This window comes from Tasmannia lanceolata, unplaced genomic scaffold (assembly GCF_043159265.1).
Source record: "Tasmannia lanceolata isolate RefF3 unplaced genomic scaffold, GAP_Taslan_0.1 ptg000006l, whole genome shotgun sequence".
NCBI lineage: Eukaryota > Viridiplantae > Streptophyta > Magnoliopsida > Canellales > Winteraceae > Tasmannia > Tasmannia lanceolata.
This window is the reverse complement of record NW_027518683.1, coordinates 2,092,643-2,120,478: the sequence shown is the minus strand read 5'-3', so window position 1 is coordinate 2,120,478 and position 27,836 is coordinate 2,092,643. Positions and strand designations below refer to the sequence as shown.

At 37.8% G+C, this 27,836-nt stretch overlaps 3 protein-coding genes across 7 annotated transcripts in view; 1 reads left to right on the top strand and 2 right to left on the bottom strand.

Annotated features, from left to right (window-relative positions):
* Nucleotides 1-2,294: 2,294 nt before the first annotated feature.
* The window catches only part of LOC143879233 (acetyl-CoA acetyltransferase 2-like), a 44,772-nt gene continuing 19,230 nt past the window's right edge, over nt 2,295-27,836 (bottom strand). The window contains exons 1-15 of one of the 5 annotated variants that reach the window (XM_077381496.1): nt 16,314-16,398; nt 13,512-13,581; nt 11,903-12,001; nt 11,586-11,759; nt 11,379-11,484; nt 10,531-10,669; nt 8,062-8,139; nt 7,910-7,975; nt 6,530-6,615; nt 5,644-5,743; nt 5,374-5,484; nt 5,208-5,249; nt 4,371-4,457; nt 3,952-4,037; nt 2,295-2,443 (exon numbers count right to left, since the gene is read on the bottom strand). In XM_077381496.1, coding sequence (XP_077237611.1) covers nt 2,410-2,443; nt 3,952-4,037; nt 4,371-4,457; nt 5,208-5,249; nt 5,374-5,484; nt 5,644-5,743; nt 6,530-6,615; nt 7,910-7,975; nt 8,062-8,139; nt 10,531-10,669; nt 11,379-11,484; nt 11,586-11,759; nt 11,903-12,001; nt 13,512-13,554 — 1,251 coding nt within the window. In that variant the 5' untranslated portion in view covers nt 13,555-13,581; nt 16,314-16,398 and the 3' untranslated portion in view covers nt 2,295-2,409. Of the gene's footprint in view, nt 2,444-3,935; nt 4,038-4,370; nt 4,458-5,207; nt 5,250-5,373; nt 5,485-5,643; nt 5,744-6,529; nt 6,616-7,909; nt 7,976-8,061; nt 8,140-10,530; nt 10,670-11,378; nt 11,485-11,585; nt 11,760-11,902; nt 12,002-13,511; nt 13,584-14,224; nt 14,373-16,313; nt 16,399-27,836 lie in introns of those variants that run through there. The other 4 variants (XM_077381495.1, XM_077381499.1, XM_077381498.1 and 1 more) reach the window with 4 other exon arrangements.
* LOC143879230 (protein ROOT INITIATION DEFECTIVE 3-like) lies at nt 19,622-22,445 on the top strand. Its single transcript, XM_077381489.1, has 2 exons — nt 19,622-20,444; nt 20,629-22,445. Exons 1-2 carry the CDS (start codon nt 19,662-19,664, stop codon nt 21,073-21,075), a joined length of 1,230 nt encoding a protein of 409 aa, XP_077237604.1. The 5' UTR covers nt 19,622-19,661; the 3' UTR covers nt 21,076-22,445.
* On the bottom strand, nt 20,651-26,631 carry ALKBH2 (oxidoreductase, 2OG-Fe(II) oxygenase family protein). The gene is made up of 5 exons (XM_077381490.1): nt 26,381-26,631; nt 24,083-24,199; nt 23,544-23,733; nt 22,744-22,993; nt 20,651-21,444 (listed from the first exon to the last, which is right to left on the bottom strand). The coding sequence occupies exons 1-5, from the start codon at nt 26,606-26,608 to the stop codon at nt 21,423-21,425; spliced, it is 807 nt and encodes a 268-aa protein (XP_077237605.1). The 5' UTR covers nt 26,609-26,631; the 3' UTR covers nt 20,651-21,422.

The window sequence follows — 27,836 nt, the reverse complement described above, 5'->3', positions numbered from 1 at the left end:
CCTTTTGTCTCTGAAGGCTTGATTTTTCCAAAATAAAAGAAAAAAATGTTTTTTGTATCTCTTTCGAAGTGCGATAATTTTTAATTTTTGAAAATGGAAGGCTAAGGCCCAGTTTGATTTAGATTGTGACACCCAATTGTTAAACGGAATCGGTTTAGGGTCGAAATAGGCTGTAACAATCTAAAACAAACAGGGCCTTTATGATGTTTAGCTGAAAAAACTTCATTTTAGAAGTGTCCGAAACGCGTTCTGTCAAAAAAATAAAAATGGTTTGGTGTATTATGTAGGGACTTAAGAAATATTTTTCAATAAGTTGAATATTTTACCGTTTCAAAAGTATCAATAAATAATTAAGATGACATTAATAGAAACACAATCTGGTTTTTACAAAAGAGCATCCATGACTCAGTCTAGGGGTGCAGCTTTGAGGCAACTTGAGCCAGGTTGGGTCGGGTTGAGGCTAACCCAACCCGAGGTAGCATTCCCTCAACCAAAATTAACCCGAAAGTCAACCCAAACCCAATATGGCCCTCCATGCTAATCCGACTCATTTAACCCGTTTTTTTCCCAAATCGGGTCAGGTTTGCTTGGGTTGGGTTGGCCGTGGGAAAAAACATAACCCTGAGATTTTATAAATCACACTATAATTAGAGGATGGGATTGTGTTCGTATTCAGGTAGGGTTACACTAGTGCGAACCCAAACCCAAACAAAATAAATGGTTTTTTCCATCCCTAACCCAAACCAGCACGAGGAAATGCCAACCCAACAGGTCGAGTTAAAATCATGTTGAACCCATCAAACACGAACTCGATCCGAGTTGCACCCCAGCGGATTAACCTTTTCTTGGCAGAGCCTTAAATGTAATTTATAGATCAAGTGCATTTGGATCACCTGATCAAGTTGTTCACAATGGCATAGTTGCTAGTCAAATCAACGGACTCTATCACAATGGCAGAAGAGGCTCCCAAAAATAGCTGTTAACCAGTAGCCTAACATCTTTTTAGCATTTTTCAGCTGGGTTTCTAATTTAGATTCCATCCTTTAGGGAGAAGAATTTCTAAAGAAGGTCGACTAGCGGTAAAGAATATACGCTGAACATTTGCAAAACACGTATGCACCAAAATAGGTCTTGAATATCCATTTAAGAAGAAAGTTAAAGCTTTTGCTCTTCTTTACCATCATTTGGCACGAAGGTCACCAAATACTGATTATTGGACAAGCCAAAAATATCTTGCTAAAAATTGTTAGTTTATAAAGATAGACAATCTGATCGTGATATGTACAAATTTCTACTTTCTCTAAGTAATTGAAAGAGATCAGTGTTAGACACATGACGGTTGAGATCGCTCTTATGAAGGATGAGCCCTTCAGATATTTTCACCAATGCATACAGAAAAAATACTGGACCAGCAACAGGTAGGGCCGTAGGGGTGCAACTCGGGTCACGGGTTGGGATGGGTTATGTTTGAGTTGGGTCGGGTCGGGTTCTTGTTCGGGTTGAGAAAGTTGAACCCGAGGTGCGGTTGGGTTGAGATGTTGTGCAACCGACTCACATCAAATCTGACATTTTTTTTAAAAAAAATTACCATTTTTCAGTTTTGTTTTTTTAGAACATAAAACCTAAAGGGGAAAGAGATACACTTCAAGCATGATTACCAGCAAGATATCACCATAACAGGGTCAACCCGACCCGAATTTGGAAATCGGGTCTGGTTCAGTTTGGCGGTTTCAAGTTTTGGGTTGGCTTCAACCCGACCCTATTTTCACCCCTATTAGGTCCCTTATCAGTCAGATCCTTTTTGGAGTGCTTTTCAGATCATAATTTTTTAAGTTTGGATCAATTTACATTTCGAATAATTTCAGATCTCTGGATATGGATCCAGTAGACACAATTCGGATCCAATTACTGTGCCTAAAACCTGTTCATTAATGTTTGGATCCATCGGATATTCTAGGTCCATTGATACCACTAGAAATAGGTGAAGCCCTTGGATTGAATGCTTTGGGATCACTGAAGCAACGGAAGGGATGTTGATGCTTGGAAGTTCTTAAATACAGCATTTCTCAGCAATATATAACAGGAAATGATACCAGCACAACCATATTTTGATATTTTCGCTAACCTATCTTGTCTTTTACTATTTAAAGAGCTGTCAAAAAGGTAATTACATTTCCCAAAATGCTCTCACTAGCCAATGAAAGAAGAAAGACTGCTGGGTTTGTGCAAATATCAAAATATGGTTGTGCTGGTAACATTTCCCTATATAAATCAAAAGAAAAGGAAAAACAAGATGGAAAAAATGATAGATTGTCTACGAGTAGAGTAGCTTACATTTCTTCATGAGATGTGCTACATTTTTATTTAATAAAAAGGGGAAATTACAACATGCATAAGGAAAACCCAACCTCATAAGGAGGAACGTTCCGCCCTGACCACCGGCCTGCATAAATAAATGACATCTCATTAGCTATAAGGAATTTTGTTCAAAATAATGATGATAGCAACCAAAAAAAAAAAAAAAAAGTATACGTCCAGAAAATATAAGATCTTATTATTAACATATGGCTACTGATATTGGCACTACTATGTTTTGATGATTGCACAAACTCAGCTTGTCTTTTTTCTTCTTTAACTGTCTTTTAGAGCTTTTGGGGAATTTTACTAATCTTGACAGTTGTTTAAATAATAAAAGATAAGAAGTGTTAGTGCAGTTATCAAAACATTGTAGTGCCAATATCAGTTGCATTAACATAGTACACCACATTTATGTATACACCCGTGTGTTGTATAAACTCAATAAACTGGCCAATATCGTGTCCGATCGGCAGCCCATTTAACAGACTTCAACGCCCAATTCAAAGGCAACCATTTTAATAGACCACAACCAAAGAACTGCATTAGTTATAAGATCTCAACCATCCGATTAGTCATTTTCTTTTGAAGGAACAACAAGACAATAACAGCTTGTCTAAGGCCCCTATTTGTTTTGGATTTTGGGAACTAATTGTGAGTCCGAAACTGATTATTGGACTCAAATTTACGTTTAATTTTGTCCAATAATCAGTATGGGACTCACGATCCGTTCTCAGAATCCAAAAAAAATGAGAAGAGCTTGAAGAGAAAGACGGATTTTGAAGAACAATAAATAAAATTGAAATTATCAAAAAAAGAAAAGAAAAGCAAAGATGTGTAGAAGAACATGGAAGACAATGTTATGTTTCCTTTTTCCTTATTCGCCCAATCTTGAAGATGAAGCGTGGAAGATGAAGAAAATAGGCTCTATTCGAGAGGGCCTTTACTCTCCTAATAACAAGAACACAAAATTAACAATTGCCAGACGTTTTTTCCATTCATTGAAAGTGTTTTTAAAATACATACAGAGAATGTCCATATTGATAAGCTTTATCTTATTCTAGATGACTCCTACTATCCACCTCATCAATTATTCCTACTAATTCTCTACCAAACCCAACGACCTAACCCAATAGACATGTCCTAATAAACTGCTACTCTATATTAAATCTTAATCTTATTCACTCTCGTCCACCAAAAGAAACACCCGTATCAGACAAAGAGGCTGAAGAAAAAGGATAATGGATTTTAAAAGGCTGGGTTATATGGACTTCCATTTCTCAGTTGGACTACAACTGTTATCATCTGGTGCCCCTTTTTACTATGACAGAAAAATCACATCAATTTAATCACCCCAACTCTCAGCTTGCAGGATGTTGACCCAAAGATTTCAAATGTCAAATTGCTGTGATTTGGAGCCATCGCCCATCTAATAGTGGGTGAATTTTTTAAGTTTGCCAAAAAGGAAAAAAAATAAGTAGCACATTTGTAGCCTTGCAAGTGACGAGCAAACAATGATTGAACAACATTTTTTCAGGAAACCTGTCTTAAGACGATAATATAGAGCAAGAGAATCTTACCGAACAAAACGCTTACATGAGCTCTAGGGCAAGTGCAGATGCTCCTCCGCCTCCATTGCAAACGCCTGCAACTCCGAATTTCCCATTTTTCTGTCTCAACACCTGTCATACCATAACCAGTGTTAGATTAGTTAGTATTTAAACCAGAAGATCAGGACTAGCTCCTCTCAAATGAAAACCCCAGATGCCCCATACAATGGTTAAAAACATGTCAGCAAACTCATCAAAAAGAACAAACAGGAACAAGATGATGACAGGAACCCAAGTAGAGAAACTATATGATAAACGGCAGGCGGACATGCTCGTATTCATCATCCAGCCCTTGATATTTGGTCTGACAGCAGCAAACTTTTTAAGATGCTGCTGTCGGATCAAATATCAATGGTGGTACATCCGTCGTACGCTGAATAAGAGCTATATGAGAAGATTGCATACCCCTAATAGTGTGACCAAAATGCGAGCACCACTGCAACCTAGAGGATGCCCCAAGGATACAGCTCCACCATGCACGTTAATCTTGCCCTGCAAGAACAAAAGAGAGAGACTAGTCACAAAGGAGGCAACAGTTTAGACATGGCCCCAAAAGAGTATCCGTAGCAAACTAATGGAGATCTGCAACTAATGTTGAAGGATAGGCCTAAGAAATGACAGGTTTAGACTCAATAATCTCGAGTCTATTCAGCAAAGGCAGGTGGAATTATAACAGGCAACCTTGGTGGGGTTTCCATCTTAATTGGGCTGATGGCAATTGGCAAATAGGTGAATCACGTTTATTTTTTTATTAAAAGGGAGCTTGAAGAAATAAAGTAGGATTGTAAAAATAACCAAGCTTTTCGTAGAAGATGAACCTATGGCTACAACTTTCCTAGGAGTTTTGTCCAAATGTTGCAATGGATTCCCAAGGTTTCAGACCTTTTCGTTGCATTTTTAAAGCATGATTTTCTTTTCTTGTAACAGATTAATATTCCTGATTAACCAATTCAGAGCATTTTGCTCCCACGATCCATTTGTCTAGTTGTTTTATTTCTGTTAAGAGCACTGGTCATAAGACACTGCATATTATTACGCATTTCAATATAAACTTTCACAATCAAACATGTAAAAGCCTCTTTCCTTCATCTAATCAAAAGAATCAAATAAGATGCCTTCATTTAGAGCTGAATGGATGGAAACAAACAGGATTTTCATGGAATTGAGTGTACGTCCCAAAGAAGAAGAGTCATGCAACTATAGTTTGAAGAGACAATATTCTAGTCAGGTAGGAAAACTAACCGGATTAATACCAAGAAGTTTCTGGTTTGAGAGAGCTACAACCTGAAGCCAAAAATTAAAGAAAGGTCGCAAAAATAATATAATTAATAAATGTGAATTTACTTGTACATGCATGATATGCACAGGATTTTCTACTAATATTTAAAAATAAAGCACAAGAACTTACAGCGAAAGCTTCGTTTATTTCATAATAATCAACTTGAGAAGCCTGCAAGCCAGCATTTGAAATGGCTTTTGGTATTGCAAGGGCTGGAGTGGTAGTAAATAACTCAGGTGCCTGCATCGCAAATCTTATTTCAGTACCAATCACACACAGGAAGAGAAGGAAATCCACATTTTCCAGTTCAAATGATTGGCTAACCGAGGACTTCGAAGAGAAAAAGAATGGTTAACTTTTCCTTCTACCAAAAAAGTTCTCTACTCTTCCCAAAAATACCTGAGCTGCATCGGCATATCCTGTAATTTTAGCAATCACTTGTAGTCCTAATTTAAGTGCCTTCTCTCCACTCACTAACACTAATGCAGCACCGCCATCACTGCAAAGCATAATTAGATAGAGAAAACATTTAGATTCATATCCAAATAAGACTTGAAATACTTGCTATGGTCTGAACTTGCATCTCTACGAGAAAGTACAGAAAACATTACGAAGATCAGAATGTGTTATAGAGATGAGCAAACACAATGTATGTTATAAAATGTTTTTTTAAATGGTTCAAATTCTTAAAATAACCCGAACTCTTAAGTGATAATATAATAATAAAAATGCTTCAGAAATTTATTAAACCAAATCATAAAAGCATCCCAGCTAGAAGTATTCCGTCACTTCAATCAGGGAAAATCTATCAATTACAAAACTTTTAAGACTGATTCCTCAATGGCCAGCTGTGTGAAGGCTTCACCATTTGCATTATCCAATTGAAAACACTAAACAACCATGTCTAATAGTGACAAAAAACATTTGCTTTATTTTAGAATGCACTACGATGTTTCAATAACCTTTGACAGCTGTTTAAATGATAAAATACAAGATGAGTTAGTGCAATTATGAAAACATGGCAGTGCCAATATCAGTAACCTATATATAGATAGATAGATAGATAGAGATTAGCCGCCATCACACTTTCCACTTAAGCTGTGAGATTCTAAATTGCAATGGCAGCAAGAATCTCCCATATATATATATATATATATATATATATATATATATATATATATATATATATAGAGAGAGAGAGAGAGAGAGAGAGAGACACACACACACACATAAACATACGTATCCAAGAAGACATCAAAGTGTGTATAGGTGGAAATAGACCAACCTTATGCTAGACGCATTACCAGCAGTAACAGAACCCCCATTCTCCTTAAAACTTGGCCGGAGCTTCCTTAGTTTGGCAGGATCAAACTGGCAACACAGAAAGGCAACAAGTTGATAAATATCAATATACCTAATGCAGGAATGGAATACAAGAACAAACTCCAGCCTTATTATGTTTCTTTGGTAAATCATGTTAACATCCAAACACTTAATTGACAAGTTGAACAAGAATACGGAGAAACGAAAACAAATTTGAGAAGGCTACACTCCATCAGGTGATCAGTCTCTCTTATTTTGTCTCTACATGTACAGGGATTGTGTATGATATAAAAATTTCTACTTTATTGGCATAGGGCCATAGGCACATGGAAAATTTTGGAGTGTGCATAATCAAGCATGATAAAAACTAAGCTGCCAGATTGTTGACATGCAAAAAGATAAGAAAATTGCAGACACATTGGAAAATAATGTATTGTATAAGAAAAGATTGCAACCAGAGGGTTATGAAATTAAAAGGGAAGGCATCCGACCAAAGGCTCCATAACCATAAGGTAACACGTGGATAGCTTCTCAATAAATGTAACAATGTCATCAGAGCCATGTATAAACAATTACTGATAGATCAGCAATAAATTTGAGAGCATAAATCAAGGTCGAATTCTGAAACATAGCTGACTTGCAAGGGCTCTAGAATTTGATTAGTTCTTTCGATACAGTGTAGGATGTTATTGAGGTAGGATTACAGGGCGGACTTGGTTATCTGCTGGTACTAAATGTGGAATTCTTGTCTTCCCTCAATTTTTTTTGTTTAAAATGTTTCTTCTGTCATTCTTCCAAGTCCGTTGAGTCTCTTAGGCCCGATCACTGAAGTGTCAACTATAAACTACAAAAAGGTAGGAATGCTGTGGCAACCTAGATCCCAAAAATCTAGAACACACAAACAAAACCCCACGAGAGATTGGACTAACCTTCTTACCCTTTTGTCATGTTTTCAAACAGTTTCATAATTAAATGTGTTGGTACATAATCATATTTATAAGGTGTGCTGTATCCTAAAATAAACCATTTTTAAATAAGCAAATGTGCAGGGACAAATAAACTTCTATTCATTTCTGCAGCCTATTATATTTAGTTCCATATAGATATTATCAGTCTTGTCCCAATATTGAAAGAGGGGAAAGAATCTGTAACAAAAGCAATATTCCTTCCACATACAAAGAAATTAACTCTTCATGAATTAACATATACATTACCTAGAATTTCCCACAATGAGAAAATCACTAAAAAAATCTGAATAAACAAATATTTGATCTACAAATTGCAAGATAGCAAAGGAATAAAATTGAAACACGCTACTTTGATAATGATCAAATGTCATTACTTTTTGTAGGCCTTCATCCTTGTCAACGAGTGTGGATGGTTTTCCTCTTCCCCCAGGAATTTCAACCTGCACAGTATAAACCATGGTAATAAATGGGAACTGGCCGTAAATCAGAACTTTTTATCCATTCACTTTAAAGGTATAATTCTAACCGGAACTATTTCCCACGCAAAGGCGCCACTATTTTGAGCAGCGATGCCACGCTCAAAGCTTTGAATGGAAAAAGCATCCTGAAAGAATCATAGAGAGACAACTTAGTCGAAAGGCTTCTTGATAAACTCAAACCAGAATTTGCAAGATGTTAGTTATCATAATTATTTTGACTAGTACAACACAAAGATCAGCAATCACATAATTCAATTTCACTTAATTGAAAATGAAAACTCAGGAACAAAGTTCTATATATAAAGAAATAGAAGAAACCAAAGCAAGCAGAGTAATGCCTAACAAAGCCCCAGAAAAAAGAACCTGCCAATTGATGCATAAAACTACTCCAAACACTTAAAAGTGCCAAAGCCTTCTACGGTAAGGAACTTCAGTTCCATGACCAAAATTTCTAAAAGGTGTGGGGCAGAAGTTGGAAAGCAACCACAGTCAAATTCTGGTATCTAAGATCAAATGTCCGCCTTCCTGATTTAAGTTATAAATCATCCATCACAAAACAGTAAAACCAACATGAGAATGACATTATGCACCGAATTCTTAATCATTTAAATAGTGTTTTGAGATCAAAGTAATCTTCAAATGATTCAATAAGAGCCAGAGGGGGGGGGGGGGGGTTCATCTCAGATAAGATTTAATAAAATGTAAGTAAGCAAATTTTGATGTACCATCTGAGTCTACAAATATCCAATAGCACATTTTGCAAATGCACTGGCCATGGATGTGCTTTCGGTTTTAACTAGGCAGATTGATCCACAATTGAACATGCTCCTTATCTGTTATATTTATACCTGAGATAGTATTCTAATGGCTGGACAAGGAGATCCCTGAAGGATTCTAAGAAGCAGGAGTTCTGGAAAGAAGAGCACAAGAGGCTGGAGCACCTCCCTTTTGGAGACCTGGACGCTGGAAATGATTTAAGTGCAACTATGTGAACTTCTGTGTGAGACCCAGAAGCAGACTTTGCAGGAGAAGAAGATCACTGCCACGGCTGTTGCACCAGGAGAACTGCAGAAAGGCAAGGCTTGGAGGGATACGGCAGATGGCAATCTGACAGTGAGAGTTGGTGAAAAGGAAGCAAAGAATAGATCTTTTACTATTCTCATGTTTCATTGGAGTTTTTAGAAGGGGGTTTTTGTATCTCGAAATCATGGTGTGCATGTAGGTGAAAGGAAAGCAGAGTGTAATGTAGGTAGACTGGTGGCAATGCCTCTCTTTTACATCTGTTGTGGAAAATCTTGTCCCATATGTACACCTTGTATAAGTTTTCAGGTTTATCAAAAAATCATCTTATTTCAAAAAAATAAAATAAAAATAAAAATAAAAATTGTGGAGTGAATGTAGTTTAGGGCATGGAGGCACCTCTCTTACAAACTTTTAAGGGGACCACGGAGGGTCTTGATTTTCTCTATGGTTTCATGAGAAAATTGTCTTAGTAGTGGGTCATTTTATTTCCTTGTCAGATGGTCGTCAATTCATCTCATTTCATTTCAAACAACTTGGTTTAGACTTTAGACTCTCGATATCCTGTTGTGCGCCTAAAAGAGTGAGACCCCTAATTATGCTTTTCCTTGACATTCCGAGAAGACCATTGAGTTATGCAAGGGTAGTGACACTCATTATTTATATAGATAATATTATGGTAACTAGAGATGATATTGTGGTAGCTGAAGATGATGAGGAGATTTAGAGGCTTAAAAGTTATCTGGGGAAAGAATTTATGACCAGGGATCCAGGCAAGTTAAAGTACTTGGGATTGAGATAACCCATTAAAAAAAGGAGATATCATTATATCCTAAGTACATCCTAGACGATATTAGGAAAAAGCCAACTGACACCCCCATTGAACAGAACCATAGACTACATGATGAGGAACCACCAATTCAGTTGGGCTTGGTTGATATCTTTGTAATAACTTCAAGGGGAGTGTAGAGATACAGAGGTGTTTTTGCTCTATTATGAGAATTGGATAATTGGATCATTATAGATGTAGATGAGGGTATATATGTCTTCTAATTAATAATTTATTTCCCTTATAAATCAGAGTAAGGGAGGTGAGAGCAATAAATCACATTTTCCCTTCCTCTATTGTTCTCTTTTCTTGCCTTCTGCCTTTCTTCTTCTCCTCTTCCAAACCCTGGATCTAATCTATTAGCGTTTCAACTGTACCCAAGCATATGCGCATTTTGTCTCCCCATTATGCTAAGAGTTCTGGTGGATGCTTTTGATCTTTTCATTACAAGGTTTTTTATGGACTTTGAGATCATTGAAAGTGATTGCATATTAATTAAAATGCACCTAAAAACTTATATATCTGCTCAAAAATGTGGCGGGCTTACAAGGGTAAAATGAAGGTAGAAAAACTAATATGTGGCCGGTCAAAGATAATAGGGTTGATATATTTGGCACAGAAACCCTGAAAGATTAAATTATACATTATAGATGGCTGTAAACAATACCTGTTCATCTCTTGTTATTTCATGTTGATCCGCACACAGTTCAGCACATGATCCCATGGCATAATCATTATAAACATCCCACAGTCCGTCTTTGAGCATCCCATCAATAACAGAATCATGCCCAAATCGTGATCCCTTCCTGTGTGTATGGAAAACAATAGGATAGTTTAGTAATTGTATTTCATACTCGACACTACATGTTAATAATAAAATAGTAGCATTTATCGACTCCGAAATTACTAGATTAAACCCACATGTCATCACAAACATGACAAAACATACAATGACAGGGCAACAGTGTCAAAATGGGATGGTTATTCACATGTTTTGTGACCTGCATCAGGTAGCTAAAAGAAGAAGAAAAATTCATGTAACCCTCGAAATAAGAAACAATTGGAATAATGTTCAGGTTAATCTTACTTATGTATTCCTCTGACTTCACATTTCATGCTCATATGCTTGAATGATATACCAGTAGCATGCATAAATTTATTTCTTCTATCTATTTGGATACATCTATTATGTTGTCAGTGTTGCCTTGGCCACAAATTAGTACAGACTACAGAGTTAGCTCAATTAAAATTTCGATGTTGGACACCATGCCTAACAGCTTCTATTGAGAGGACAAGGTATAGATTACAATTGGATAATTCTCTCCTGCTAGCTTGCATTCCTTATGGTTTATTTTTGTTGGAACTTTTAGGAATTCAGGATACCATTAAGCATTTACAAATTTTCTTCCTTCATAATGCAAGTTTTCACCTATATCCATCGAACCCCAAAAAAAAAAAAAAAAAAAAAAAAAAAAGGGGGGGCAACTCAACATTTATAAACGGAAGAAAACAAACCTTGTCTCTGTCAGATACTTAGGAGCATTTGACATGCTTTCCATGCCACCAGCCACCACAACATCATTAATACCCAACTGAATACTCTGTGCAGCAAGCATTGTTGCTGTGGAGAGAGAGAGAGAGAGAGAGAGAGAGAGTTATTATTATGCTTTTATCAGTGGGATCTCAAAACACAAACAGCATTTTCAAAAGATAGCGGCATACCCTTCATTCCTGACGCACAGACTTTATTAATGGTGGTGCAGACCACTGTATTAGGTATCCCTGCACCTAATGCAGCCTGTCTAGCAGGAGCCTGCCCCAAATTTGCACTTAAAACATTTCCAAAGAAAACCTCTTGCACAAGTTTTGGATCAACATTTGCCCTTTTAAGAGCGCCTACAAGTCAAAATGCAACAATATTTCAGATGAGAGTTATGGTGATGCCAATATGTTTTTTTTTGTTGTTGTTTAAACATTAAAAAGCAATGCCAGTATGTTACAACAACAAAATGAACAGAGAGAGAGAGAGAGAGTCTTACACTCAATAGCAATAGATCCTAGTTTTGTCGCAGGTAAAGATGAGAGGGAACCAAGAAAGCCTCCCATTGGTGTACGTGCAACACCAACAACACAGACATCTGCCAAAGACAATCAAGGAAAACTAAGCATATCTACAATCAACTAGGAGAATGAAATCCTTCTATGAAATTGTGAAAACTCGATCATTTTGTTTTTATATTGATAAATATTAAATAAGAAAGTACCATTATCACATTACCAGACCAAAGAAGTTGTAGGTTTGACAGATAAGACGAAAAGAAACAAAAACATGCAAAGAATAAATAAAGAGTAGAATTAAATTATGATGACAAAGTGGTGACTATTTCATCAATCTACTACAGTTTTTGACAAGATTACAAATGCTAAACAAAAAGCCAAGGCTTGATGTAAGTAATGAAAATGAAAGTAAGAAAAAACGCATGCAACCCAAAAATCGTCCCTATCAACAGCCAAGACCAAGATACCAGTTGCAATTTCAAAAAATATATATATCTGAAACCAACCCAAGACAAATATTCATAGAAATAAAAAAACAGTAGAATTAGATTATGATAAGAAAGTGGTGACTATTTCATCAATCTAGTACAGTTTTTCACAAGTTTACAAATGCTAAACAAAAAGCCAATGCAGAGAGGTTTGGTGCAAGTAATGAAAATGAAGGCAAGAAAAAAACCACATGAAAACAAAAAATCGTCCCTATCAACAGCCAAGACCAAGATACTAGTTGCAATTTCAAAATAATTATATCTGAAACCAACCCATGAAAAATATTCATAGAAACAAATAAAGAATAGTAGAATTAAATTATGATAACAAAGTGGTCACTACTTCATCACTCTAGTACACTTTTTGACAAGTTTGCAAATGTCAAAACAAAAAGGCAAAGCAAAAAATTTTGGTGCAAGTAGTGAAAATGAAGGTAAGAAAAAATATATCTGAAAAATCAATTGTCCCTATCAACAACCAAGACCAAGATACCAGTTGCAATTTCAACAAAATTATATCTGAAACCAACCCAAGACATAGAAATACAAAGACATTGTATCAAAAGGGAAAATCAAAAGATTAAAAGAAAAAACTTGAAGGTAAAGAAATTATTAAGCTCAAGCTTATTTACTAAAACAAGAGGCTTGGAAGTTCTACACTTTCTAAAGTTGAAACAAAAAATAAAACAAATATCCACAGAAATGCAGCAGTTGAACGTTTGATATGTGGGGGAAAAGAAAACAAGTCAAAAACGAAAATCTGAACAAAAGGATAGATAAAGTCCAATTACTAGACTAAATCCGAAGATTATCTTTTTCAATTTAGTAAATTTTTCTAAATTTTAAACAAAACTTTATGCAGTCTTAACAGAAATAACAGGTTGTTAACTAAACTCTAGCACATCTTCAGAGTAGTTTCATTTTGATGTCAAACCATATCCAGCACACATCTATGAATGTACACCTAGTAAAGATTCGCCAAGTTGAAAATAAATACTAAAATCCAACCCATGGCCACTATCTCATCAAATTCAGAAGTAAATTTCTTTAAGTTAGAAAATTTTGGAACCAAGAACAGAACAAACTCATAAAGGTTTTATACCTCGAGGCTTTAATGTATCATCTGATGCTGCTGCTGGGGCCATGGAAAAAAGCAAATATCTTAAACAGATCTGCACAAGAAATTAGAAACAATCTATCAAATTCAGATACAGCCCGCGAAAGTAGTACTAATTACAAAAATTCCTCAGAAATTAGTAAATGTGAGCTCTGAAATCGCAGTAAAATTAAGGTCGTGTTTTTGTAATGAATCACAGGAAAAGCATGAGACATATTATATATGAAAAATAGCATTGGTAAAATAGTATTAGAAATAAAGTGGAATGTTTTGGATTACTAAAAATCATTTTCAAAGATGAGAAAAAGTTCAAAAGAAGGGGAAATCAATACGTAAAGTGAAAGCACTTATCGAGAATAAATCACTTATAAAACGGGAAAAATTTGATAAATAAGTAATGATGAATTTGCAAAAATTTCAATGATCCTTCCATGATTTCGATCCGTAATTCAATCGATTTTACAAAGAATCAAATGGGAACATGAAAGATCTAATAAATAAACGGAGGAAATTAGGAAAATAAGAAGAACCTTGATTACAGTCTTACAGAAGTGCGAGAAAATTAAAATTTATATGAAGATCTATAATAGAACCATCGATCGCCAGAAATGCATGGAATTAACTAAAATCAGAAGGGAGATTTAGTTGAAGTACAAGAAAAAGAGAAGAATAAGAAAGAAAAAGAGCTCAAGAGTTACAAGTAGAAGATTTCAGTGGAGGATTTGTAGGGATTCTGAAGAGAACAGAGACCTCGCCCTTTTTTTCTTTTTCCTTTTTTTTTTTTTGCGGAAGGAGGGTCAGCAAATCATACAGAGCTATGTAGGAAATAGAGTTAGGTAAGTGATATATTCGTCCCCTCTTCTTACCTAGGACAGCCCCTGAAGGCCAATGATGGTGTGAAACAACCAATTAAGGTGTCAGAGTTGGTGTCTTTTTTATACATCTTTACAGTGTATGTGTTGTAGTTGCAAAGAAGTTATTAGAGAGTTACTTATGTAAGGTTATGGGTATTAGTTTCATTATGTGTAATGTTAGTGGGTAAAGTTTGTGGTAGTGGGTTGTGGAAGTGGACAAATGGGTTAGTGACGTGGCACACCTTTGTGCTTCTATTTAAGTTATTTGATTCAATGAAATGAGAAGAGGAGAAATTTACAGCAAAGGAAACTTATGTTTCTTGGAGAGTCATGGTTCCTCTCGATTTGAGCCACTTGGAGGTCCGGTTGCCTCGAATCAACCATTCCATTACCTCTTTCTATCTTTTTTCTTTGGTTAATTCTGTTACGGCCAATTAGGCACGTAACACATTTAGTGTAATTTAGTGTACACGTTGGTTTAGCGTACAGTGGCACCTATGTTTCAAAATGCAGATGCATGTCAAAATGAGGTCGAAGAAAATCCTAGTCGACTCGACAACACCGGTCGAGTACTCAATTGATGCAGTCATAACTCAAGAGAATCAAAGGAAATTGTATTGACTTTATAGGGCAAAACACCAAACGCGGCCCAAGAAAAGGGAGTCTACATTGACGTGGGGGAGTTTTAAAACTACACATGGCACACATGGCCTTTTGTTGGGTTGGCCATATACGTAGAACTTTTTTTTTTACTAGTAAGAAATTGTTGGGTTAAATCATGATTTGCTATGAGGCAATTGCTGGGAACAATATATTACTCCAAAAGCTTAGGTCCTGTTCGTTTAAGATTATTCAAACTTACGTTTAATTTTGAGTCCAATAATTGGTTTTGGACTAACAAATCAGTTGGCATAATCTCAAAGGAACGGGCTTTAAGGCCCTCTTCATTTGAGACTGTGATAACCGATTATGTGCCCCAAAACCGATTATTGGATTCGTGTGTAGTACTCAATTAATCATTTATACTTCAATAATCGATTTGGGGCTGCTTTATGGTTGTTACAATCTCAATTAATCATTTATATTTCAAACGATGGTGGCTTAATCACCCATATACGTAGTGGAGCATTAGAGAGGTGGTGAGCCAAGTAGCTATGGTGTTATTTGACCCGCATGAGGACATGAGTCACAGCGGGACTCGAAATAATGGGGCTAGGAATTATGTATTTTTTGGTAATTTAGAGCATGGAAATGCCATTAAAAACTATTGTTTTACTGTTGGCACGCCTTTCTAAGTATTATAAAAATTTGTGCTTTTGATAGTGCCCCAGCTCTTCCATTTTCATGGGCAGACTACTTTCAGCCAAAGACTAAAAAGTGGGTGGGGTGGCACTGTCAATGCAGCTGAAATGTGGAGAAGAATAATGAAAATGGTAGCGTGTCAAAGCGCGTCAACATTCTTGGTGAAAGGGAAGCTATTTAGATTAAAATAAGGGCGGTGATAAATTCACCCGTTGAAAGAATAATACAGCCCCCTATATCTGTTAAGGGGTTGAAACTTGAAAACCCCCTGTATGATCTGTTAAGTGTTTGAAATCTTCTTCAACTTGGGGTGTATTCTTCTTTCAAGAGGGTGAATTTATCACTGCCCTAAGATAATAAAGATGTAACTCTTAGTAAAAAGAATACGAACTCCACTATCAAGACAAATCATGCCTTACGTACCAAACAGAAATAAAATAAAATAAAAAGTTTGAAATGGCCTGGCACATGCGCACATGAGTTGGTTGTGAATAATCAACGGCTTAGGGAAACCTAGAAAGGGCCTTGATCACAGCTCCTACAAGATTTTCTCAAAAGAAATTTAATAGCTCCGAGAAATTCAAGAACAAATTTGTAAAATAGAAAAAAAAGAAGTGAGGGAGAGAGAGACCTGCTTTGTTGTCTCTTTCTAACTTCTTCACCTTTGGCGAGCTGATCTGCTTTGCTGAGAAATGAGAAGCCGACCTTGCGTGGGATTCTTTGCCCTGTTTCTTCTTATATAGATACAGTAGATGGGCTAGGAGGCTGCACACGTTGTTTTTTGTTTCGTTTTTTCTAATCTGTATGGTGCAAAGAATCGTTGATCGCGTCACTGGCATTAATGTCAAAGGCGGGGTGGGGGCCCAAAAATATAGTGAAATACACAAGAAAAGAAGCGAGTGTATGTGGGTGCCAAAAGAGACTAATAATGGGGCAGTGGTTGCTCAGTCGCCAGTTATGACCGGTCACTCCTATTTTTTTACTACAAATTCTGACTCCTAATATCACTCGTGCGTGTGAGATTCGGCTGTGCTATCTACTCTTTACATGTGGCAATTGAAATGGGCCCCAGCAGCCCATCCAGTGGGTTCTAACGTTAAATTTGGATCAATATAATGATACTTTATATGATCGGACTCACATTAGTTTACTATCAAATCACATGGCTGAGATGAGCTTTTGTACATACTTCGCACCCGACTAAGTTAGGACCCACCAAATGGATGTCCAGAGAAACAGATGACGGTCATTTGTGCTAAAGATCAGAGGTCACTATTCTCCCCAAAACTGGCTCTCGACCATGATTTTAAATTTCGACCGAAATCCAAAATTAACACCGAAACCGACACTGCCAATACTGAAATGGTACTGAATTTCCGCCAAATTTTCGTCCGAAGTTTCGAGAAATTCAACCCAAAAATCTCAAAATTTTAATTATATAAATAAAATTTTATTTTTTAATTGTGTACCTGATTTCGGCCAAACTTTCAGTTTCTATGAGGGGCGAAACCAAAATTTAAAACCATGCCCTCGACAACTAACTAACCATCATTAGTAATCAGCCAGCCACTTTTTTTAACTAAGAAATATTACTTTTACCATCCTTCGAGCAGCTGATAATGCACGGCACAGTTCGCCGTATGGCCTGTATCAACACAACAGGGAGTCTCGTCACTTCCCATGGACCTACCAGAAAGTCAATTTTACAATAAATGGTTAGAGATAGCATTTGGGCCCTACGAGGGGAATATATGTAAATCAAGACTGCTGGTCTTGAACATCATGAGGCAAACCACATGGTCTTGGTCCCACCCAAAAAAATTCAACAGTTCAGCTTTATGGTGGAAAGAGGCCTCAAGGATCATCTCATCAATCTGTTCTCAATAGCATTTGCCCATAGTTATGGCTGCCAATGGGATCAATCGAACCGATCATACAAACAAGGCAATAAGTGGGCCCAATAATTTAGGAAGGAGCAGAAGAGATTTCATATGATGAGTCCATGTGAAGTCTAGTATTTTTCAAAAAGTACAGAAGGGCCCACGTCAAAGGATGATCCAAACCATAGATCATTTCCATAGGATTATCATAACCCTCTGATCTGAGGAGAGAATGTAGAGTATTCTATGAAGATGATATACCAGGTAAAGAGGTAGAGCCTATTTTCGCTGTGGCCCAACAAATGAACGGTTTAGATCATCCTATAAAGTGGGCTCCAATGTACTTTTCAAAAAATAAATGACTTCTCCCCCACACAGCCTATAAAAACTCGAAACTCTTTTAACATTTTCCAAAAATAAAGATTCTCCGGTTCAATCACGCAACCATGTGTCACACGTGCGCCTACGATAGGAGGTGGGCCCACATGTTTTGAACTGGGTTGGTGGGTCAATATGTTTTGTGTGGGTGTGTATGTGTGTGTCAGAGGGCGAACGCCCCCCTCTTTTGACCACGAGTATGCCTTTTACGACTGAGCCATCATTGCCTTTTCACGTGCCATCGAGGATTCGAGGGCAAAACAATCCAAACCAGCTTACCACAAATGAGTGAATGACTCTACGAGTAAAGCTAGAGTAAAACGCGACCTCATTGCCACTCACACAGTCCCCTTTAGTCGATCTGAACCGTGCATTTGGTAGGCCCTTGGATCCCAACAACCTAAAAATCAAGTTGGTTAGTGGTTACCCAATCTTAGCTAATCCAATTGTTTGTAAGGTTTTAAATTTCGACTGAAATTTCAGGTTTCGGTCAACCCTGAAATCGAAATCTGTGATGTCCTAAACGTTACATTATTTCGACCGAAATTTTGAAATTTTGGTCGGAATCGGTCAGAATTTCGATTTCCTCAAATTTCGGTCCGATATTTAAGGAATTTTACCCAAAAAATCCGAATTTTATTCATTCTTTAATATTTTCAACCGAAATTTCAGATTCTGTGAGGACCGAAAAGCATTCCAAAATCAAAATTTGAAACATTGATTGTATGCAAGGTTTTAAATTTTGACCGAAATCCGAAGTTTCAATCCAAAATTTCGAGTTTCAGTCAACCCAGAAATCGAAATCTATGATATCCAAAACGTTACATTATTTCAACCGAAATTTTGGTTGAAATTTCGGTTTCCTGAAATTTAGGTCTGAAATTTAAGGAATTTCACCAAAAAATCCGCATTTTATTCGGTCTTTAATATTAATTATGGTCGAAATTTTGTACGGGATAAAATATTAGTTTTTTTTTTTTTTTTTCATCCCATTTCGACCGAAATTTTGGTTTTGCTGAGGACCGAAACACATTCCGAAACCGAAATTTGAAACCTTGATCGTATGTACCTTTAAGCAGTATGAATGTGGACCAATGCCTTAAGCAGTTTTCAAATATTTATTTGTAAGGTACTGTATGGACAGCTAAGGTCTTAATATCACTTGACCAGCTTGGTCTTCGAGGAGGTGGATGGCAGAGATTGATTGATCCATTATGAGATTTGAGATCAGAGGTGAGATGGATGAAAAAAAGTAATGAATGCCAACACCAACAGTTCTTGAAAACATTAACATCAGGGGAATGAGATTCACATGAAATGAACATTCCTTGTGCATGTTTCACAATGGCTGGGTCATTATCCTCGAAGTCGACAAGATGTGTCGGACATGGCTGCAAACTATAGCAATCATGTAACTTAAAAAAATTAAAAATTACAGAAGCCCGCTTGAGATTCATTTGAAATCGACAATTCTCTTCTGATTAACTACAGAAGAAACAAAAGTTTCGGGTTTTGCTATCACAAAAGGGCTTCCATTTCTCTGTTTCTGTTACGAAGCCGTTAAAACTCACATTGCTTTCAACGCCCACATAAGACAAACTGCTTCTGTCTCTCTAAAACGATTTTATTCGAATCTCTCTGCCACCCTACTCGTTATCATCTCTCAAAAATACCAAACCGGAACCCACGCCCCTCCCCCCCCCCCATTTCACAACCGGAAAATGACCTCATCATCCCGTGAAATCATTCTAGCAAGCTCTCCCGACGGCCCCATCACAGCCTATGATACCTTCACAGGCACCAACCTCGCCGGTTTCTCCGGCAGCCGATCCCCTCGAAAAGGCCTCGCTCTCGCCGGAAAAACCCTCATCGCGGCTTCTCACATATCTTCAGCCACAGGCTCCGGCTCAATATGCCTCTACAACTGGTGGTCCTCCGCCGCATTCTACCACATCCTCACTCCAGAACCAGTTGCACCCCTCGCAGTCACTCCCGAAGGACTATACCTCTTCTCCGGCGGCCTCTCCGGCCATATCCACGCCTTCTCCCTCCCCTCTGGCAACGTCCTCCGGTCATTCCCCGCACATTGTAAGCCAGTCACATGCCTCGTCATCAATGATGACGCCTCTCTTCTCATCTCAGGCGGTGACGATGGCACCATCATAATATTTCCGATACTCCGTTTGTTAGACGCCTCTTCCAAAGAAAATTCTGCTCGACTCTCCTTATATGAGATCTCTGCACATACATTGTCTGTCACAGACATAACAACTACAATGGGTGGGTGCAATTCAACTATAATTTCATGCTCATTGGACAGTACTTGCAAATTCTGGAGCTTGGCGAATGGTAATCATGTACGCACAGTGTGTTTCCCATGTGTGATTTGGTGTTTGGTAGTTGACCCAACTGAGTCTGAGTTTTACGCCGGTGGGTCAGATGGGCGGGTCTATGTTGGAGCTTTGAAGGTCGGAAGGAGACAATGCGCAAACACGGGGGCAGAGGTAGTGATAAGTTTAGGGATTTGATTAATCTGGGTTGATCTTTATTATCAATAATCAGTGCTTCTCTAAGTGCTTACAGATAAACATCATAGAAGATAAAGACAAAGAGATAAGGATAGTAATTCTAATCTAAATAACCTACTGCAATCAAATCCAACTGATCTGATCTGATATTCTCTAACAGGTGGCACCATGGATCCCAGAACATGGAGGGATGGTGACGGCGGTGGAGATGGCGAATCAAGGTCGGAATCTGGTGTCGGCATCGGAGGACGGGTGCATTAGGGTTTGGGAGGTGGAGGGTGGTAGGGTGGTTAGGGTTGTTGGGCAAGGGAGAGGTGGCATTAGTGATCTTGTGGTGGCAAAGGGGGTTGGAGGTGGTGGTGGGGGTGGTGAGAACATTGTGTTTGGTGGGCAGAATATGGGGTTTTCTGGTAGGGAGATATGTAGGCCAGTGAGGGAAGTGGGGGAGATGGAGGAGTGGTTGGGTGTGGTGGTGAAGGATAGGAGTAGGGCTATTGACACGCTCGAGGCGTCAATTGGCACGTACGAGAAGCTGTTGGGACTCTTTCTTAAAGAGGCAAAAGGAGGTAGGATACAGGAACCAGAAGACACATCTTCATGCCCATAAAAAACAGACCCATCTTTGTAAATATATGCTGGTAGTCCATGCGAAGAAAGTGCATGTAACATGAAAATATAGATTACACACAAGCTAAACCAAAAAGTTTCTTGCAATTAAAACAGTGCTGTATACATGATGGTACTGGTAGTAGGATTTGAATAAATAAATAAATAAATAACTGTTGGTAGGATTTAAAACTGAACCCAAAAAAAGTTGTGTGGTGTCGCAGACCATAGCGTCGACCATTGACGTTCAAGGTTCTTTCTCTGTCAATTCCTTTTTTTCTTTTTACAGCATGATCAGGGAAGAAGGAAAAGGTAGCAACTTCACTAAGCACTTGAAAGTTGGTGCTCCTACATGGGAGACGGCTTTTGCCTGGACAATGGCGGAAAAAAAAATTAACACAAGCAAACATCACAAAAGAAGGAAACTACACATTTGAGAGCTAGTCTGTATACATTGCAAAAAAGGAGTCTTTGGACCATCTCATGATCCAATGCCCCTTGGCTCAAAGATTGTGGAATTCCATCATGAGGAGCTTTAGATTAACATGGGTGTTCAACGATCAATCAAGAACATTATCCTTCATTAGTGTGGTGGACCATTTTCATGAAAATTTTCTAAAGGATTCATTAGCCGACCCCAACTGGTTTGGGACAAAGGCTTAGTTGAGTTGAGTTGAGTTGACTTGAGTGTGGTGGACCATTTGGCAACGCGGGAAAAGTCTTTTCGGGTTTAGTATCTTATGAAATAATTTGGCAAATTTGGAAGGTGATAAAACTATAGTATTTTCAAGGAGAAAGAACGGCACTCGAAAGGGATAATTACAGACAACTTGGGCAGAAGATATCATTAAAAAAATAGGATGACTGTTATTCAAGAAATGAAGATGAGAGTGACATGCACAAAGATGAAACCCACCCCCATTAGATGGATCACACTTAGCAAAGATTTTGGAGGTATTTTTCATAACTTTGATGGACTAAAATTGATGTCTTTTTTTCTGGATCAATGGGCTTTGTGTGATTCCAACAAGGCAGAAGCAAGAGTACTCATTGTGCAGATTGAGATGGTTTGCAAAGTCAACAAGCCATCTAGTTATCTTCTAACCTTATTGAATGAACGTGAAATAAATCAGTTAGTCTGTGGAAATTAGGATATATCATTGCGGAATTTAGAGGTTTGTGCCTCAAAATACGCACAATATTGCAGCATAGATTGCGGTCAGCCAATGAGCAAACGGATAAATTGACAAAAAGGAGTAGAGGAGATGGTCATCCTCACATTCAGTTCCTAGAATGAAGTGAGGTGGGATAAAAGAGCTTTTCTGGTGAGTTATGCTGTTTTTGTAATTGGTTCTCGTTGGGGCTCCTCATCCCATATGAGATTAGCATGTGTCTATAATGTATACTTTCTTCATTAATAAAGTCGTTTATGCTGTTTAAGTTGCAACTTAAACACTGCTGTGTACATGATGTTATTAGTACTAGGATTGAACACCAGCTACAGCAGAAAAGTAGCACTGTCAGATCTCTTAGTTGAAAAAGTTAAAGAAAGACAGTGAATGGGCATATTTTAGTGTGGCACCAAGCATATCAATATTTTGCATTGCTTTTTCCTATTTTATTAATCAAACCCGAAAGTATCAATCCTCGATGAGTAGATACTAAATACCTTTTATGTAATGGCCACAAGCAATTGGTTCCAGAATCGTCCTTACATCCAGCAGAACTAGGGGTGTTTTGAATTGGTATGTTCCTGAAGGTGAGGTTGATCCTGACAGCATCTGCTTTTGCACGCTTAGGTACTGAATGATACCAATCCCGCTGGGTGTACCCTCTCATTACTAACAATGAGCCATGTTTTAGCAGAAAAGAGTGCTGATCCATGCGGTTTTCTTTTGCTCGCTTGCCTGTTAATTGCACTGCACAAATAAAGATAAAGACCAAAGACATTTAATCAACCAGGTTGTATAAAAATGCAATTCAGAAACGCAAAGGGGATTTTTGCTAATTAACCATGGTCTTTTAAAAAAATACTGTTTCTACAGTGGATTGGTCAAGCACCAGAATCCAACATACAAGTCACAATAGCATCTGGCACTTTATCATTTTCAAATGCATCTTGGTACTGGTTGAGTAGCAAGCATTGAGGAACAATCTGGTGTAATTAATCCCCGTATGGTTGTCACATCCAGACCACTACTAGTGGATTGGTGAGACCCACACCTGATTAGCTCTATACTTTCATGTGGGTGACTTCCACATGCGACAATTGTCTGATACTGATCTGACGGCTTATAATAATTTGCTATGCTAAAGATTCAGTGTATGTGCTTACACCAGATGATTCCCCAAGGATAGAAGAGTTTCCATCTTCTACTGGGTTCATTTAATTTTGTGTCTGTTTCTTCAAAGGAGTGTTTATAAGTTAGAACCAAGGATACTGAATTACTAATGTGGTCTGAATTGTACCTTGCGATGTTTTGCTGGGTTTCCTTCTTAACAAGAACTCCCGCTCACATCCGAAGGACACTGAAGCAATCTCTGGTGTGGATCCATACAGCTTTTCATCATCAGAATGCCATGCCACATAGTCGGAGCCGCTCTTGTATCGATTCAGGAGCAAGCTATTAAAATTACTCCCAGGAAGAGCTTGGTGAACCTGTACTATGAAATGGTAAGAATATGTGCCGACAAGTATGCAAGCAAACACAGAAAAGGCGCAGAAACATGGACATAGATAGTGAGGCCACCATGACAAATGATGTCATGATGGTGGGGGTGGTGAGGAATGATGCTGGTGATGGTGAATTTCAAGAATCTAAGTTGATAACTGATGGTGGTAATGTTTATGGTGGCAATGAGGGAATTTGTTATTTCCTGGAGCCATGCATTTCCAACTTATTCCAAGTAAAAGGAGGGACTTGATTAACTTGCAGTTTAAAATTAGTTATTAATTACAGGATCACAAATGTTTACCATCAACATAATTTCCAAATAAGTATTCTTACCGCTGCCAAGATGTCTTTAAGCGGAGGGTAATCATCCCAAGAATGCGCGTGTGGCTGATATCCGCTGTATTTGAGTTCTGGCAGCCCTTCGTTGGCAAAGTAGCACGTGTCTCTAGGCTGCAGAAAATTATATATTACTATAAATCAAGCTTTACTGGATTACGTTCAAGCACAAGGACTCGTACAGACTATGATCTGGTGTTAGCTAGTGAAAACATCATGACTAAATAAATGCTCTGTTCTCCGTACTCATGAAAATGGATGCTGCACATACGGTTATACCAGCAGAGGGAAGATGCAAATAGGCAATGGGTATCTTCAACTTACTTTAAACAAAAGATAAAAATTAATGGAGTTAACATTCACATGGTAAATGAATAAAACTTCAAACTTGTTTTCGCATGGATGAGGATTCTCCAAAATTGTCTCCTTAGGTGGAATGCCCCAACTCATGTTATCTTTAGTGAGGATTATTCGATTCCATTCTCCTTCTTCTACTTATCTTCTTCCAACCTGCAACCTTCTTGTGCTTACATTCAGTTTTGTTTGTTCTTCATTTCCTTCAATTTGAATTGCACTGTCATCTTCTAAAAACATCCATATTCACTTGGTCGCATCCGTCAACCCGACCATCCGATTCAGACGACACTCTAAGACTACAGACGAAGACCCATCAAATTCAAAATCCAACCTTATCCAATGGTTAGATCGTAACTTATGATCAGGTCCATTCCTAGGAATTGATTTTATCTGCAGAATTGATAAAAACATTCAAATCTGAGTTTTGTTGCAATAGTGCTTCTGTCCAGAATTTGTCTCCCTCTATGGCTCTAACACAACTGCTATAGTTGAATAAAATCAACTAGCCTATGACTTTTTTTGTTAGGTAAATTGGGATTGAACCTGTGGCCTCAAGATTGAGACAAAAAGCCACCACCAACTGAGCTACAGGCTCAGCCCCAAGTAGCCTATGACTTTTCTGATGCACAAAGCCATCACTTTGGCCATAATCTTGTCCTTCCATTAGGGTTAAAAGGTAGAGAAGTTTTTCAATAGCATTAATAGATTTATAAATCCAGGAATGAAGAGGTGCAAAAAGAATTAGGCACACTGATGGTGGTAAATTTAATACATAATTAGCAACTCCAGCATCACTTGATCTATGACAGTAATACACATCAACCATCATTAGAAACTCAGTGAGAAAAGATAGTAAAAAACCATCATGTCAATGGGTGTAATCTTTTTAAAGGACAAGCACCCAATTCACCTTGTTCATACACCATAGTAAAGGGAAACTCCTATCTCATGTCCTGGAATACATGGAATTGCCGAGTCCAAATGCAGGGGTCAACCTGGACTAACAGAAAATTAAAAAGTAGAACAGTAATATCCTCTTCAAAATCCTCACCAACTCAATGTATGGTGCCTCAAATCATTAGGGTCCGTAGCAATGTTTTTTCACCCTCAAATTTGTAGGCATGTAATTGTAAAAACCACATTTTTGTCATTGTAAATTTCCCTTGAACACTTTCCCAAAAGACTTTTTTCTAAGAGAGCAACCTATGCCATTCTTGCCCAAGGCTAACCCAAATCGCAATGTATATGACACAGATACGATGTAAGTACAACAAAATATATCAACACTAGTGGAAGCATTGGCTCAACGCACAGAATCCAATTTGTAGAGCTCAGATATAACTAATGCAGGTCCTCAGCGAAAAATGTGAAGCAGTGTTGCCATAATAAAAAGTGGCACAAATCAAAAGGCATGCCAATTGACATATAATTTGTCTTCAATCTGCTGATAAAGGTTGATGGTTCAGGGGATGAAGCATCAAAATTGCCATTATACATAGACAACAGAGACGGATTTCAAAATAAATAACTAACCCAAAATGGTAGACTTTCAATCAATAAAAATGATAAGTGTTACATAGGCAAGGAAGACTCAAATACCCCAAACAAGTCAAGCTAAGTTCCCAAAACAATGGTATTACATGTAGGACATATCTAGGGCTTATTACAGCAAGCAATCACACTCTCTCAGGAATCTCTCCATTCATCATATCTTCTTTTCACAATTTCAGACCTAAATGACAAGGTAATAGATCTCTACATACAAAAAAAAAAAAATCCATTATTTTTAAATTCCCAACCCTAAAAAAGTACCATGAACATATGAATATCTATCAATTCACCAAGAAAGATTATTCAACAAGATGACAAAAAGAAAACCCAAATGCTGATTTTCATGCTGGATATTTTCGCGATAAATCAGATCGGGAGAGAGAGTGCCTGGATGCAAGATCTACCAAAGACTCTTATGGAAGGCCTCGTCCAGGGGATTTGTTTGTTGAGATAATCAAACCAATTCCATGATTCATCGAACGGTAGAAATCGAGGAATGTAGATGATCTCGCTGTTATTGCCAAGATCAAGGGTGCGTTTTTTGCCCTTTTTCTCGTTAGGGTTAGGGTTAGGGTTAGAGTTCGTCGTTTCAAACCCTAGAGACTTGAAATTCATTGAAGACAGAGGGAAGAAAAGAGAGAGCAAGAAAATCACTAAAAGCGATTTATGTCTCTCTCTCCCTCTCTCATTTTATACCTATATATTAATGAAAACGTCCTGGGACTTGTCAGAAATTACAAGCATGTCCTTACGGAGCGTTGTCTATTGCCAATATCTGGAATGGAAGTGAATTTGCACAAAGTGGACCCCACCATCCACCAAAGTGAGACACCCAGTAGATCTCCAATGGCCCACACTCCCATTGGACGAGCCCAAAAAATTTGGGATAAATGAAATTTCTGCCAAAATAAAGACTGTTTCGGGTATTACCGATTTCGGTTTCCGTCTCAACCGAAACCCAAAATTTTGGATTTCGGTTGAAATTTAAAACTATGTTTACAAGTACTGTAGTTCTGCACTAGAAGGGGCTGTCCTAAGTTAAAAAAAGGGGCGAATATATCATTTTCCCCAGAAAAATGCTAAAATAATGTGGGCGTAGTTGTGCCACATATACGTGACATCATCTATTAATCCAACCGGCAACAAAATATACAACTCAATGCCATTGAGAACACCAGCATTGTATGATTATACGCTCTTGATACATCAAGACTCGCCGGTGAGCATTTCCTTTTAGATTCTATTCTCTATCAATGCACTGGTGCTTGTCAGTGTTCTTTGTTGTATCTGACCGAATGGCTATTTGCTTTGCATTCATACATTCCTCTGCATTTTGGTAATTTAAAGTCCTCCTTTGTTGCTCTAACCTATAAGTTATTGGACCTAACCTAGAGAGATGCATGATACAGGAGGGATGTTGGTCTTAAGAGATTTAACAATTTCTACTTCGCATGCATGTCCCTATGTGGGACCAAATGTTAATCATTAATAAGCATTGGTCCCGAAGGCGATTCTATATATAGTTGTTCCCGTAAACTTGACGGAAAAATGCAAAAATACAAACAAAAAAAAAGAAAAGAGAAATTGGTTTTTAGACTCTTTCATAATGACTGGTTTTTGAGTCACGTGCGTCGTGTGGGAGACAAGTGACTACAAGTCTAGCCAAATGTCACTGAGAACTCCTTGATCAACTTAATGCTTTAAGCACCTTTTTAGGCTAAGGAAATAACGTTTTCCGTGGGAACGTATAACAAGTCAAAGAACAAGAAGATAGGCCCTTCCATTTCAAAAATATATATACCATTTCAAAAAAAAAGAAGATAGGGCCCTACCCAACTATCAA